Genomic DNA, 16,208 nt, shown 5'->3' with positions numbered 1-16,208 from the left:
CAAAAATGAAGGTGCCTCCACACACAAACCGTGCCCCCTCGGTGCCAGTGGGTGTGATTCAGACCAATAGCTGCTGAGGGCAACAGATTGAGCAGTAATTAGCTGCTGTTAGTCATCCTCTTCCCAAGCACGAGTGGGACAGCATTTGATTATTTCAACACAGTTGGATGTGGGAGGGAAGGTAGGCCTGGAAACATTTTCCTGACAGCATACTTCTCAGCTCTTTTAAAACACCTCTCATGTTGACACTCAGCACAGCATTTCAAATAAAATGCTATTTCCTCTTGTACAGCAGCAAGGAAAAAATGCTGTCACAGGTTTTATAACAAACATTAGGTAAGCAGCAATCATCCCCATTGTGCAATCTGGGATTCAGGTAGGAAAACAATCCATAGATGGCTAAGAGAGAAGTACTGTGTGTCTCAATAATCTGAATAAGGAGTGAGCTACTTGAGGACCAGAGAGAAGGGACAGGGTTGAATGGGTTAGTGGGACAATTTCACACAGCTAAGTGTGAAGAACAAAAAGGTGTAGTTTTGAGACTGGAAGTGAAAACTGACTGAAGGAAATGTGTGTTATTTGTGTTCAGCTGACTTCTTGTTTCTCTCTCATGACGTCACAAAAATGTGCTGTGGTCTGCCTACAGAAATTGCGTGTCCTTCTGTCAGGTCTGATCCAGCATGTAGCATCACAGGAAATGTCTATTTGTGCTATAAAAAACCAAAACCCTTATGAATGAGCTTGTAACCTTTTTTTTTTTCCTACCTTCTGGCTCAGTACTTCATTTTCCTCCTAAATTCACAATGCCCCAGAAATCTGAGAGCTGCCTTTCTCCTGCTTTGCTCTTGGGCAGCAATATCAGAACTTCCCACTCAATTGTACCTCTCTCTGAAGGGCTTTGTGTTGGTCCTCTCAAAATCCTGCATGCACAGAACTCCCTTTGGAGGGAAGCATTTAGTGATCCTGAGCAAGTGTGAGGTTCTCCAAATCCACAGAGCAAATGTCTGAGTGGTAACAGAAGATTTGACAAGGAAATTATACATATACAATTTCTGGCTTACTTTGGCAGAGATTAATGGGATTCAAACAAAAAGTAGTTAGGATTGTGTTAGGATCATGATATTTCTAGCATTCCTAATATCATGATATTTCTAGCATTCCTGATATCATGTGTCCAGACTAAGAGTGTTCCCTGCAAAGGTATAGCCTGTATTGTGTACCACAGGTAAATAAATACAGGTAAATTCTGTCTGTCTATGATCAGCTTTTTAAAGGCAAGAATATTTCTTTCCTACCAAGCGAACTTGAAAGAAAAAGGAATCAAGACAGCAAGCTAGACATGCACTCTGAAATTGCTTAGTCCAACATTTAGAGCATGTTGTTGTCAGCTTGCATTTTTAAAAACTCTGAACCAGCCAGCTGAGTTAGGTTGGTCATGAACCACACCACAGTGGTGGTTACTGTCCTCCCCTGCACAGAGCTCTCAACAGCATTGATAAAATGATATGAACAGATTAATATCCTGGTGCAGTGTACAGGTGCTACCAGTTTTACAGGCACTGAAGAGGGTGGATGTCTTGGTTTTGAAACAGGAGGGGTGGACCAAGAAAATTTCTATATTCAGGGTGGGTATTTTTTCCTCAACCAAGTGTTTCCAATGATGCATTTTACTGACAATGATGAACTCAATACTCTTCAAATCAGGGTGATGAGTTCTGTTTATAACAGTTTGCATAAGTAATCAGTTTCATGTTCTAATGCATCCCTCATTTTGCATGTTTTAACAGAGTAGATTTTGAATGTTCTTCAGGGATTGTCACTGAAACAATGTCAAGTAATACAGTACCAGCTTTGTCTTATTGGGACATTATTCCACATTCAAATATATTCAGACTTGTTCATTTTTCCATTCAACAATTCACCCAAGTAGTTCTAATGTTACTTTCCTGTGTTACATTAACCTTCTCTGGGGTTTAATGCTTTAAATATTTATAGACTGCTCTAATGCCCAAATAATCACATTTCTAGTCCTGAATACCTCCTGCATGGTAATAACACCTACATTTTAACAGAAATTAAGCCTTTTAAATTAATGTAATTAAGCTAAAAGAAATTAGTCCCTTAGAGGAGATAAATCACAGCATAGTGATAAGCCTTCTTTTTCTTGCTTTTTGTTGGTTTTAGTTGACTGTCAGTACATGATCAGTCACATGGAGTGTTACATATCTGGTAGAGGGAGGGGATACAAAAGATTCAGATCCAAGGCACAGTCATAATTTTTCTGATGTGTCTAATAATATCATTGATGTTTGAATTTTGGACAAAGAAACATTTTTTTTTACAGTTAGGAAGAAAGCTTGTGCAGATGTTGAGCACAGAATTTACACAAACTCAGACATTTGTGTGATTTGTGCAATTTGTGCCTCATGCTATCTTGGGCTGCTGCCAAAAGTGTAAGCTGCTCAGAGACTGTTTGTTTCCCCTGAGATTGAATATTCCCTGTAATGCAAGATGTTTTTAAAAAGTAATTTACTCACTGTGATATTAGAAGTCCTAATGAGTGGATCTATATTTCCTTCTGGTTTTTTTCTGCTGGAAAATCCTGGCAAACCTTGTAATGAATGTTGTGTAATCTCTGTCACTTGTTTGTGGATCTAATTTTAGGCAATAGTGTTTGATTTGGGGGATTTTTACTACTTTAAGAGAGCCCAGAATTATTTTCCTTTGTATGACCAGCATTGTTTTGAAGCTGAAGTGACGTACCTGTAAATCACGTAATCACCAAGAGCCTGATCCTGCAGACACTTAGTGCTGTGTGCAGTGTAAAATGTCAATGGACTGTTCATAGGGCTTGAGTGCTGCTTCCCAGCTGTAGTGTTTGCAGATTTGGGTCCCAACAATCCCATCTCCAGCACAGTGGAGAGGCCACTGATGGGCAGGGAGAAGGTGCTGGGAGCAAACAGCTTGTGGTTCAGGTTCCAGCACCCAGGGAAGTTCAGCGCTGCATCCCAAAGTGGATGCAGTGAGCTACAGGGGATTACTCTGACTCATCCAAAAGTTTTAATAATTTGTCCTTTATACTGGTAGTGCTGTAGAAAATTTGTCTACCTTATCTTAGTGTAGATGCAAGTTTTGATGATGACTGCATCTAAATATATCTATTTCCTTGGGCTCTGTCCTACCTGCCTGGGGCAGTCAAGGAGTTGTCTGAGCAGAAAGACATTGCTCCTTCTATACCTCATAGTCTGGTTTTCCTGTGACCTAAACCACAATTTCTTGTGTCCCCAGCAGGCAATGTCTTTGCTTTCCAGCTATCAGTGGCAGTTAATAGTTCATGGATGAGAAGGGGAAGTTGTTCTCAGAAAATGAGAATATGAAACAGAAACATCTTAAAAGACTGACATTTCAGGATTGAAACAGCAGAACCACTGTGCTGGTATCAGAGGCAGATAAATTTAGCAAGCTGTTTCTCAGAGAAAGACATTGAAATAGAGGTGTCTTATACACACACACATGTAATTGAAATACTTTTGAAAACATTTTGTCATATCTTAAAGGCACTATTGATTTCCATTCTGCTGTATTTGAGGTTACTTGATGTTGTCTTGGGTATCTGAATTAGTTTGGAGAGGCTGATGTTTTGGGATGGAGTCAGTCATTAACTGCAACAGATTTCTTGGAGCATTTCACTTAAGATCAAGCACAGCAGAAGATCTAGTGCTATCTGCAAGGCAGCTGCAGCTCCCTGATCCTCTTCCCAGTCTTGGGCACAGATTTGAGCAACATGAGAGCTGCTGTGACCTGTGTCATCTGGCAGTGGCCCCCAAGAGCTTGTTTACCCTGGATATTTTTTCATTGGATTATAATTACACCACTGGAACCACATGAGTGGGGAAACTCTGCACGTGTGGGGCAGGGGTCATTCAGGTACAGAACCCTGGCCCTTTTAATGTCACTGTGCTTATGTTGTCAGTAAAGCCTTTCACTCCTGACAAACCACCACAGCAGCCATGCCTCAGCTGTGGGTTGCCAGCATGTGTGGAGTTCCAGCTTTGTGCCTCTGCTCCTGGTGCTGGCAGGCTGCAAGAGGAGCCCAAGGCTGGGAGTGAACAGCTCTGTAACATGCACAACTTGCCAGTCACTCCTCACACTGAGTACTTGGCAAGGAGAGAAGTGGTCTGAGGAGGGTACTCCAGGTTTTTATTGCTCCCTTCAGCCAAACGATCCCATGTTCCTTTTTCCCTTCAGGAGTCCTGCCTTGTCAGGGGCTCCATTCTACATGGTGTTGAGCCCCACTGTGAGAGGTGAGTGCTCTCTCTCTCCCCCCAATGTCAGTGGCCATGGAGAACACTCATCATCTTTTGGGAATGTCCAACACATTTCAGAAAAACCCCTTCCAGTAGTGGATCTGGCAGAAATGGCACCAGAGCAAACTAATGTTTTGCATTTGGACCAGACTGTGCATTTGAAGGACACGAGGAAGTTCATTATGCTGGATATGAGCCTGCTCCTGCTTTGACTGAAGTGAGTAGTATTTTATTTTTGTGCTTTGATGTAAAGAGGAGCAGGACTGGACCTGCTGTGAGAGTGATTGATTTTCACCAGCTTGTGAGTGGTGAGCAGAAAGCAGGGCAGGTTGACTGCTGCACAGCATCAGTCAGTTACAAATCCAGCATCACCATCTTCTTCACACTTCCCTCCACCCACCTCCATCAAACAGCTCCTCTTGATTAAAGCAGTGCCCCTGCCTCTGTGCCTGCTTTAGAAGTGTTATGACACTGCTGTGAAGCACAGAATTCCCTAAAGCCTCAGAGAGAGAAAAGATAAATGAGGCATCCTGAGCAATTGACTAAAGACACAAAAAAAGGAAGAACACGATGCTGATTTCAGCAAATATCTCTGCTTCCACAACACTCACTCACTGTTTGACTACTCCATAAACTCCTTATATAAGGAAACATTGCAAGAATAGCCAGGAAGATGATGAAGAAAGGAGTGAGCCATGTTTTGCCTCTGCTCCCAGTAGCACCAATGTTGAATTTGGCCACAGCCATTATGGCTTGATACAGTTTGAAATATACATGAGTATGAACAATCACTGAATCTCATCTCTGATAAAATTCAGCATTTGGGTTATTTTAAATGTTCTCCTATCATGTTCTTGCTGTTCAAATTTATCTGAATGGATTATGTTTGGAGAATGTACATAGATACATATGCTAATAATAAACACAATGATTTATTAACTACATTCAACAGGGAGCCAGCAGCACAGCCTACAATGAATTCCAGACTAAAAGTGGTTACTAATACAGTGTAAAGTTGTGCTTTGTTCCTTCAAAAGCACAGGTATCAAACCAGTGATGCATTCCTCTGCTGGCTCTCTCACTGGTTTGTTTTCACACCCTTGGAATCCATTTGTTAATGTAGCTCAAGAGAATGGTGAAAAAAAAGGAAAGAAAAGGAGTTGTGCTTTCTATTCTAGTAGCTGGAATGGGGGTGGATGGGTGGGTGAAAGGGAAATGAATGTTTCAATCTGATGAAGAAGCACATGCTCTGCTACTGTTTTATCGTGCAGGGTTGTTGACATTTTCTGAAGCAGTAAATAAGAAATGTCACATAATTCATCCATCCTGGATTTAGTCCTTCTTATACAGCCTGGCTGTTTCTCCAGTCCTTTAGCTGCACCTCAGACTCTGCCCAGGTGTTTTGGCTGTGGAGTGGACCTATCCTCCTGCAGGACTTGCAGACTCTGTAAGCCAGGACAGCATAAAGAGGGATGTTTGGTTTTAAGGCCTGTAAGATTTGTAATCCTTCCTCTTTCCAATTCCCATGGGTCCTGCCTGTGGAGAGAGCACCCAGGTCCAGAGGTTTGGGCAGGACTCACCATCCAATGCCATCTGATGGACCACCTATTACAGAGCCTGAGGATTAAACTGCCTACAGGTCCCAGAGATGGTTACAATGATTTCATAACCAACCCAACCTCCAGAGCTACTTGCAAGTACAAAACCTCACCTAAAACAAATGAAACTGACTTCCTAGGGGATAAAACAAAGCCAAACAGAATATCTGGCAGGTTAAATGGTCTCATTTCTTAAGCATGAGGTCTTGAAATATTTTATTTCATTTACTTTCAAGAAACAAGAGTGAACACTGTGGCAGAGGCCTGGATTTAAGAAATGCCAAGGAAAATGAAGAAGCTGCTACAGAAAAACTTGTACTGTCACTGTTGTAATATGGCACTGAAGCTGCAATCTGGTAATGGGCAATAAAACTGAGATGAGGAGTTTGCTTTGCAGAGCACTTAGGTTATGGAATAAAATCACATGCATCAAAATTATGGCATAGCCTCCTGCATTGCATAATGTATTGCATAAGTGAAAATAGAGAATAGCTGCTTCCCATTAAGACTTTGTCACATGGACAGGTCATGGATGCCAACAGGGGATGAAATTTCATGGAGAAAGCAAAACTGAAAAAAAATTTTGATTCAGTCAACATCAAAATCACACTTCATTCAAAGTCATTTTTTAAACTGTTATTGTTGCAACCAGGATAATTGTAACTATAAAAGGCTTGACAGAAGGATATTTTTATGATGTCAAGTGTAAGCCCTTTGGATTCTATCAAAAGATCATTTAAAATCTCTTTGCCTGTAATTTCTCAAGTGTAGTCAGGCTCCTTCTTTCTGTGGATTCTTCTTAGAGCAAAAGGCAAAAGAAATATTTTTAATTGGTTGAGGAGCTCTGGCACCAAAATGATATTAATTAATTGTTTCTAAACATAGAATACATATAGAATTTACTTTAGGCTTATTAAATCTTGCTGCAATACTGAAATTTTCCATTTAGCCTAAACAGAGTTTTACAGATTAAAAGAAATAAAACTGAAGGGAAAGCAAGCCCACACTCTTTATTACATCCATCCTTTTTTAGAATGACAAAATTAAATCAACACCCACATAAAATATAATTGCCAATATCATACCATTTCTTTTTTCAGAGTCAAAGAAGACAAAAATCCATCATTCCCACCTCCAGGTCAGCTGCTCAGCTCTTTTTTCCTGCCAAGATTGCTCTGCCTGCCTCTGCCCAGAAGAGGAGCCAGTGAGAGGAGCCGGGTGTTAGGGACCTCTCACTGAGGACCAGCCTCCCTGAATTTCAAGAGTGCTCAGGAATGTGCTGGATCAGACACCGGGGAGGTGCCTTTTTACATAATTACCACGATTTTTTAGTCAAAAACCGCCTCGGGCCCCCTGTGGCTGTGCTGCAGCCTCTTCTGCAAAGTTTTTGGTTATCGAACAGAGGGAAAATACATTGAAGAAGAATGGGTGAGAGGCACTTGGGTGAGAAGGGGCTACAAGCGAGGTTCCCATGTGGTTCCCAGCTGCAGCCCACCCAGCTGAGTGGGAGATCTCAGGGATGGGGCTGGGCACACACCTGGCACGGCCTGCCGAGCCCACAGGTGGTGATGCAAGTGGAATTCACCGAGCAGCTCCGTGGCCTGGCAGCACACAGAGGGATTTATCACGGCATTGCTTCAGGTAATGCCACAGCAGTGACATCAGGCACCCAATGCAGCAAGGGTTGCTCTCCACTCCTGCTGGTCCTGTCAAAGAGGTGCCAAAAATCCACAGGGCAGGGGATTTTGGCAGATTCCTGAAGGCAGCCACAGCAGCAGAGGGGAGGGAATGGGGCCTGCATTGTCAACCCTGCTACTGTGTCCTGCTGCTCTTAACAGTATAAAGGCAGCATGGATACACCTGCTGCTGCTGCTGCTGCTGCACAGGAATTGTCTTTCTGCTGGCCACAGATACCCCCAGTCCCAGCAGAGGAGCTGCTGGTGCTGGCAGTGCAGCAGGGATGAGGCAGATTGAATTATGAGTTAATCAGTTTCGATCCAGCCACTCTGCTGCTAATCAAATTACCCTGTTCAGCCCAGCACTGGTTGGGAGCGTGTCTGCTCCTGGTGCCAATGCAGCTCAAGTGGCACCCTGATGAATATACAAACTAAATCCACCTTCTCAGTGAAGGCAAGCCCTGGAAGGCTTAAGCCACGCAGAAGTCTTTACTGTGGAGCTGTACAGCAAAACACTTCTGGTCCTATTTGTGAAGACTGTGCCATTATTTTGTTGATGTTACCAAGGCTAAAAAGGATGTACAGAAAGGACGCACAGAAGGATGTACAGAAAACAGCAGTGTGCTGATTACTATGTCAATTTTTCAAATTTTATTTGTGAGGAGCACAAGCATGTGAGAATTGCCCAGGTTGATGATTTGTGGAACTCTGAAAGGGCCACTTGTGCTACTTTTTGCAGAAGGAGTTAAGGCCTCGCATCAGCAACACACAGCTTCCTCTAAACTGCTGGTTTAAAAGTAACTTTAAAAAAAGTATTTAAAACAACACTGTGTTTGCTGGGAACATATTACTTACTCAGGGAATTTTCTTAGTTTTCTTTTTCTTCCTCAATGTAACTTTTGCTTTGTAGCTGCCTGACAGCCATGGTACAAAATCATTTGCTCCTTCTTCAGTACATTCCAGTTGACTTCAAAAGATTGCTGCCGTAAGAAGGAAAGTGCTCGGTTTTGGTTTATTCATACAAAAGAGGAACATGACATAAATAATTTAGATGACTCGTCTTTGCCAAAGCCTTGTTAACCTGAAAGTTCCCAATTCATGTCAGGGTTCATGTGGGCTCTGTACAGCCCAGGTTCAGCTGCAGCAGCCACAGGCATGACTGAAGTGGCCACAAGATAACACTTGTGTTAAGGGCAGAGGCTGCAAATTCTCTTTCTTTTCAATAATGACATTTACAGAGCAGTTAATTGCATTTCAGGTTGCTTGGCCACTTAGTGCCTCTTCAAATTGCCTAAATGGAGGAAAAACCCACCCTCCTACTTGTTTGTACAGTGCTCACTACACAGAGTCATTGTGGCCCATGATTTTAAAGAATTTTAGAGGCTGTTTGAAAACATGTTCATGACCTGTGAAAAATGCATATTTTATTATTGGCATTTTGCAAATCTTAAAATTAATATTATATGTGTTATGTTATAAAGTTATGCTGTATTAATTTTCTTAAGTAGTGTGTTAAATATAGTTTTAGGTTATAACATAATGTTGAAATAGAAGCTATGGTATGTAAGATACTTTTTTTAAAAAAGAGAGGAATGAGGCACTTCCACCGAGGTAGCAGCCACAGGACACCTAAATCTTTCCAGAAAAAGAATTTATTGCTCTCTTATCAGAAGAAATGAACTTCGTCCTGCCTTGCTCAGCCATGAAGATGCTGTCAGGATTAATAGGAAGAAGTTGACACTGACCAGACAGAATCCTGTGTTTGAATGGAATTTATGCATCATGTATGAGATGTATGAATATGCAACAGGCTATTGCTGTTAAGGGTTAATCTTCTGTTAATGTGTGTCCTTTTTTGGGCTTATTTTGCCCAGAAAAAGGTACCTGGACCATCCATAACTCTTTGTTTTTATTGTCTCCTATTGTCCTAAATACTAATTGTCCAAATTTTTATTACTCTAATTATATTACTAATTTTATAACTTTTAAAATTTTAAAAACAAGTGATTGGCCTTTTTCACGTGACTTCATTGCTGTTTTCAGCTTCGCAGGGGGAAATGGAGCAGCAGGCACTGATCTCCTCTGCCTGGTGACCTGTGACAGGACCTGAGGAATGGCCTCAAGTTGGTGGAGTTTGGGTTGGAGATTATAAAAAGGTTTTTCCCCCAGGGGTGGTTGGGCACTGAACAGCTCCCCAGGGCACAGCACAGCCTGACAGAGCCCAAGGCGAATTTGGACAATGCCCTCAGGGACACGGTGTCTCTTGGGGTGTCCTGTGCAGGGCCAGGAGCTGCACTCTGTGATACCTGTGGGTTCCTTCCATCTCGGGATATTCTCTGAGATATATTTATCTACCTATAGACAATATCTAAATAAATACATACATCCCAAATATTAACGTGTGGGTGTAACACAAGACTTGAAGAAACGAGCAGCGCAAGCAGACCCGGTGCCTTTTGACCGGCCGGGCGTGTGGAGGAAGGGGCGGCCGTGCAGGACGAGCTTCCCCACAGCACATCGGGCCCCTGGCCCTCGGCGCACACCGAGATCCTCCTTCGTCGTTCCCTTCCTTTCCCTCCCCTCCTCCATTCCTCGCTCCTTCCCTTCCTCCCATCCCGGGAGAATCCACGGGCGGCTCCTCCGGTGCGGCTCGGCCGCTGTAAACTACAACTCCCATGGTGCCCCGCGCGTGGCGGGCGCGGCCACCTCCCCCGGCTGCGGGGGGAGGGGACGACGCGCTGCCCGGGCTCGGGCGGGGCGTGGCCGGCGTCGCGGCCACTCCTCCCCCCCGGACCGTGTGTCGGTTCGGGCTCCCGCCGTCGCCATTTAGCGCCGAGGCGTCGCCGGGCGGCCGCGGCGGCTGCGCTCGGTCCTGCCCGCCGGGCGCCACCCGGACTCGGCTCGGCGGCGGCCCCGGGGAGCGGCAGCCCCGGGCAGCGGCGGCGGCTGTGGGCCGCGGGCAGCAGGAGCAGTAGCTGGAGAAGAAGAAGAAGAAGAGGAGGGAGGAGGAGGAGGAGGAGGAGGGTTTCCGGCTCCGCGCGAGGCGGCCGCGGCTGTTGGAGAGAGCGCGGCCCGGCCGCGCGGGCGGTGGCTGCGCCTGCCGGGCGGTGGAGAGGCCGCGGCCGCCATGGGCGCCCCGGTGAGGCGGGGCTGAGCCCCCCGGACCCCTTTCCCTGCCCTGGGCCTGCCCGGGCCTCTGCCGCTCGGAAGCGAGTGACTGAGCGCGGCGGCTTTCTTGGCGTGCGGGCCTGCGCCCCGCTCCCTCCTCGCGTCCCGGCCCCTTTCCCTCCCCTTCCCGCAGCCGGGCCGGCCCCGCGCTCTCTCCATCGCCGGGAGTAGCTGCGGCCGCCGAGGTACCGGCGTCTCCCCGGTGCTCGGGCTTTCCTTTCTCCCGCCGTCCCCCGCTCCAAGCCGGCGCCCCGTGTCTGCTCCCGGTGCTCCATGTCGGCCCCGCTGCCCGGCTCCCCGCTGCAGGATGGATGCATACGCTGACCGGGGATCCACCCCGCCGGCCCAACCTCCCAGCTCCGCCGAGAGGAGCCCTTGGGACCCTCCTCTGTTGCAGCTGCAACGGCAGCCGCGGCCGGGCGCGCTCCCCGCTCAGTGAGCGGCCCTTCCCTCGCCTCCCGCCGCCGCCCCGCCACAGCCGCGCTCCCCCGGGGCACCATGTCGGGGGACGCCGCCGGCAGCGGCCCCCCGAGCCCGCGCTTCCTGGTGCCGCCGCCGCCGCCGCCCAAGAACGGTTCCAGCTCGGACAGCTCCGTCGGAGACAAGCTGGGAGCCGCCGAGCACGGAGCCTCGGGCGCCGGCGGAGCGGGCGGCGGGCCGGGCAGCGGAGGCCGCAGTGAGGAGTACCGGCGCCGCCGCCACACCATGGACAAGGACAGCCGAGGGGCGGCCGCCACCGAGCACCGCTTCTTCCGCCGGAGCGTGATCTGCGACTCCAACGCCACGGCCTTGGAGCTGCCCAGCTTGCAGCCCGCAGCGCCCTCGGCCCCCGTGTCGGGAGGCAGCGCGGCTCCCTCGGTGTTCCCCGCCTCGGCTGCCGGCCGGACCCCGTACGCCCCTGCCAGCGTCACCGAGGCCGACTCGCGGCCGCCGCCGCCCGCCCCGCTCCCGCTGGAAGGACAGGCTGCCGAGGAGCCCCCGGCCGCCAAGGATGCCGCCCCGCTGCTGCCCAAGGAGGAGGAGGAGGGGGATGAGGCGGCTGCGCTACCCCCTAGCAGTGTCGCTGGCAGCCTGTCAGCTGCCAGCCGGGAATTCGAGGAGCGGAGAGCGCAGCAGGAGGACATCGAAGAACTGGAGACCAAGGCAGTGGGCATCTCCCCGGATGGCCGCTTCCTGAAGTTTGACATCGAGATCGGAAGAGGCTCTTTCAAAACTGTCTATAAAGGACTGGATACTGAAACCACTGTGGAAGTTGCCTGGTGCGAGCTACAGGTAAAATAAATAAATAAAAAAATGGGATTTATTACAGTACAGTCACTCTCCCAGGTGCTAGTCATTGTGCTTGAAGGGGATAAAACCCATCAGCTCGAGGTCTGCTTGATTCCAAAGGAGCTGCAAACCTTACCTGAGGCAGTCCTTTGAAAAAAAGGTGCATCCTTTCCATGGAGGCAGTTTGCCTTTTAATTATTTTAAATACTGTGCTCTCTGAAGAGTCTTTTAGCTTTATCATCACAAAACGTGCTGCAGTTCTGTTTTGTATAGCATCTTGCATTTTATGCCTCCAAAAGGTAGCTTGGAGGATTGTAAAATCACTTGTGTGCAGCTTCAGGGAGGCTGAGGGAAGATATGTAAGTGAATGTTGACTTGAGCTACCCTAAACGTTTCAGAATTTGTTGAGGTGTTTTTCTTAAGAAAAAATGTGAAAACATTAATTTCACAGACATTTCATAGGTAGTGGCAGTGGGTTCTTGTGGGATAGATAACTCTAGAGTATACACAAGCCATGCAGCTTTAGAAAGCACCCTGAAGTTTAGCCTTTCTGGGTGGCTGGTGGGTTAAACTGGGCTAAGACACTGCTCTTTTATCAAGTTTCTAGACAGGGTTCTGTAGGAGCCCAGTCTGAGGATGGCAAGAACAGCCTCAGTTCCCTGCGAGTCACAGCTTGTGTAACAGACACAGGTTGCTGTGCAACAACCTGGAAAGGAGTGGGAAGAGCTTGGAGTACCAGGAACAAATACCTGGTGTGCTGCTTTGTTTTCAAAGCCTCAGAGTTAAGTTAAAAGGTTTAGTGTTTGTTTTTTGGTGTTGGGTTTTGGTGCAGTTCATGGAAGGGCTCATGTAGTACATCTTTATTGTTGTTTGTGTTCCCATCCGATTTAGGGCAGACAAAAGAGCAATGGGTGAAAGTCCCAAAACTCTTTGTAGGGTTTTTAAGCAGTCAGTGGCTCACAAAGATTGGTTGCAGTAACTTTGTCAAAAGCACTTGTATATCTGTTCCAGTCAAGCTGAGGGAATTTATTAAAAGATTTCTTAATTTGAATTAATATTTGCTTCTGGATGGTTGCTCAAGTATTCTACCAGTACCTTGGTTCATTTTGTTATTGCCATTATTCTGTGCTTACCAACTGTGGAGGAAAGCTTCCAGTTTTCTCTGTGACCCTTCAGCATGACCTGCTCCTCCAAGCTAGCTGCATCCTTGCTGTGGTGGTCTGTTTCAGCATTGATTTTTAAATTAAAAGTAAAATGATCAATTGTTGGGCTCTGCTGAAGCTTTACTTGTGCAGTTTGAACTGTGAGGAGATTAATAACCCATCAAAATTGTATGACTTTTATTTGAAATCTTAATCTTTCCAATTGTTGAGTTCTGTGACTTTATCTCTGGAGACTGTTTTAATCTTCACACTTACTGATCAGAAACGAACATCATTGAAACTAACATCAGCTTGGCATCAATTGCCTTTCACTAATGTTGCCTCTTGAAGTGTCTTCATCATCATCAGTACCATGTGGACAAACTGTCTGGAGAAGCACCAACTTTGAAGGAATTTATTAAAAAAGCTCATTTTTAAGGGACGTGTTGCTGGGCTTTCAATTGCTTGGTGAATTTCATGGGTAACATTGAAAATGACAAGTTGCAAAAAGCATGAATGAAAATATTTGCAAGGGGGAAACAGTTGATGTGTTGCTCAGAGGGGAAGTGCATTGCAGGAGTGCCTGGTGGGTTAAGCCAAGCCAGATTCCAAAGGCTGTGTTTTCCTCTCAGGAGTCACTACCAAGTGACAACTTTAAAACAGGAATGTACATTTTATAGCTGTTAAAAGTGTTTGCTGAAGGAGCTAGACTCTAGAGCTAATAGAATATTTTAAGATTAAATCCTGTTTTATTGTTTGTGGCTAGAAAGAAAAGGAGGAACTTGGTATTTATTGGGATGGTGGGTATGTCCTCTTATATAGGAAAATGTAGTTGTTGATGGGTTGATATTTGTTATGACTGACTTGTATCAAAATTAAATCTGCATTCACAAAGATGGACAGAAACTTAGATGTTAGTGGTTTTCCAGGATGCCATGATTTGAGAATTGGTGAATCTTCAAAGCATAATTATTTTATTAGGGAAATGTGAATAATTTTTTTCCATGCTGTGTTACAGTAACCATAACTGACTGATGGTTACTTTTAATTATCTTGAAATAATGTTCCTCAGCAATAGCAGTTTTTCTCAGGCATCTGAGGTGTCCCAACTCCCCAGAGTCTTCTGAACATCACCACTGAAGATTTGTGTTGGTGTCTGGCAGAATGACTTTTTAATTCTGAATAATACAACTATGCCTAATTTTTTGTGTGTGCTCTGTAGTAATGAAGATCAAAACCTGAGACTATGACTATGCTTCCTCTCAAAGGAAGTTTAGATGCTGTTTATGAAATGCAGCTTGTGTTTCCAAGTTAGTGAAACTGTGGAGGATATTGCTCATGTCCTCAAGGCTCTTGAATTGCCTTATAATTGAATTGCCCCTTCTGCTTGATAAATTGGGCTGTGGAGGAAGTGGAAGGGGGAAGAGCTGAAATTCACTGGGTCACTTACTGGTGCTCTTAGAATCTCCAGGAAGCCAAGGTCCTGGCTCTTTATTTTTTCTTCATCTGTGAGTCAATTTTGTTGAATCTAACAAAACTTAACACAGGTGTGACTGATGGACTATCGTGGTTTACTTTGTGACCTGTCCCTGTGAAGCAAATTGTTACTGAACCTGCTATAAAATATTGTGTGCAGGTGTTCAAAAGTGAAATACCTGCCCTGCTGTGAGTGTAGTGGAGCTGTGAAGAGCTCAGCAGCTTCTGCCAGTGCTCAGCTTGAGTTGCTGCAAGGCAATTGTTAGTGTAGTGTTGGCCTTCAGACACTTTTATTCCCCTTGGATGTATTCATCTCAGCTCGAGTTATTCTGAGTCAAGTGTGCCTCCTACTGTTGTCATTAGCACATCTCATAAATTGACTAAAATAGTAGTTAGGGTTACTAATTAAAGGGTTTTTAAGTAGGTAGACATTGACAAAAGGGATCTTTGTAAATGATGTTTGAGCAGTGAGTTTGTCTCCTCTGTACAGTTCAGGTAATGTTGTGGCTAAAATGTGGTGCCCTCCCCTGATGCTTTAAGTTTGCAAAGTAATACTCATATGCCAGAAGTAGCAAGTCACATTGCTGGCTGCAAAAGCCAAATCTTAGTGCTATTGTGTCATCCCTCTGAGCCCTGTCTGAGTGGTTTTAAATCAAAACTGTAATTTAACTGCTGATTTACAGAACAGTCACTTGCTGGACTGCAAAATCTTCTCCCTACAATTATTGCTCTGGGTTATTCAAATTAGCAACTTTTCACTTAGGGATGTGCTGGATGATGTGGAGATAACTTGGGTTCTTTTGAACTGTGTTATTTGTGAGGCATTTGAAGACTTACCTTCATTTGGGCAGTGCTCTCTTAAAGGAGGGTGCACCTTCCTGCTGGTATGTTGCTTTGCTATTCTTACTCTGGCTTCAGTGCCAGGTCAGGTTATTCTGCTTAACACCTGAGCTGCTGGAGCATTAGGAAGGAACTGGAGGGCTCTCCCTAAGCAATGCAGTGTCCAGGGGTAAGAAATGAGTTGGACAGGTGATAATGGTGCACAGAGTTTGTTGTAGTCATTGCTGCCTTGAGGGAAAGCTGACTGGAATTTATTGCATCTGAGTAATAAATTGGTGTAGGTTACATGTGTGCACTTCTCTAGCCGATGTCTAACTACAAACCAAGTGTGGTGTACAGACACTCCAGCTTGCAAATGGATTTTTCTTACATAGGAAATAGCAATGAAAAACTAGCTGGAACAAGCATAATGCCAGAATTGGATGTGAACCATGATATTCTCTAGTGCACTCTGGTAAAAATGATAATTCAAGTGACACTTTGTAGCAGGAAGCAGCGAGGTACTAAATAATATTTCCATCTGTCAGTTTTTCTGAGTCTAACAATGTTAACTTGAAACTCACAGTGCAGGAAGTCGATTGGATGTGATGTGTAGCTTCATTTTTACTGACACTTCAGATTTAATGATGCCTATCTTTATCTTGTGGTCTTAAAGCTATATTTAATGGTGATTTTAGGTCAGCAGACAGCGGTGGAATGCAGTTTCTGTTCTCTGAAGTATAGACTCCACTG

The 16,208-nt window shown here is 45.4% G+C and overlaps 1 protein-coding gene across 14 annotated transcripts in view; it reads left to right on the top strand.

Moving 5' to 3' along the window:
- The first annotated feature begins 11,232 nt into the window (after window positions 1-11,232).
- WNK1 (WNK lysine deficient protein kinase 1) overlaps window positions 11,233-16,208 on the top strand; it is a 97,468-nt gene continuing 92,492 nt past the window's right edge. For all 14 annotated transcript variants that reach the window (XR_010027495.1, XR_010027496.1, XR_010027497.1 and 11 more), the window contains exon 1: window positions 11,233-12,021. Coding sequence is in view for 11 of the 14 variants with exons in the window: in XM_063153896.1 (XP_063009966.1) it covers window positions 11,248-12,021 (774 nt within the window). In the remaining 3 variants the exon portion in view is untranslated. The remainder of the gene's footprint in view (window positions 12,022-16,208) is intronic.

The sequence above is a fragment of the Melospiza melodia genome, chromosome 4, assembly GCF_035770615.1.
Source record: "Melospiza melodia melodia isolate bMelMel2 chromosome 4, bMelMel2.pri, whole genome shotgun sequence".
NCBI classification, from domain to species: Eukaryota; Metazoa; Chordata; class Aves; order Passeriformes; family Passerellidae; genus Melospiza; species Melospiza melodia.
The sequence above is the reverse complement of the archived record's forward strand: the minus strand, read 5'-3'. Positions and strand labels throughout refer to the sequence as shown.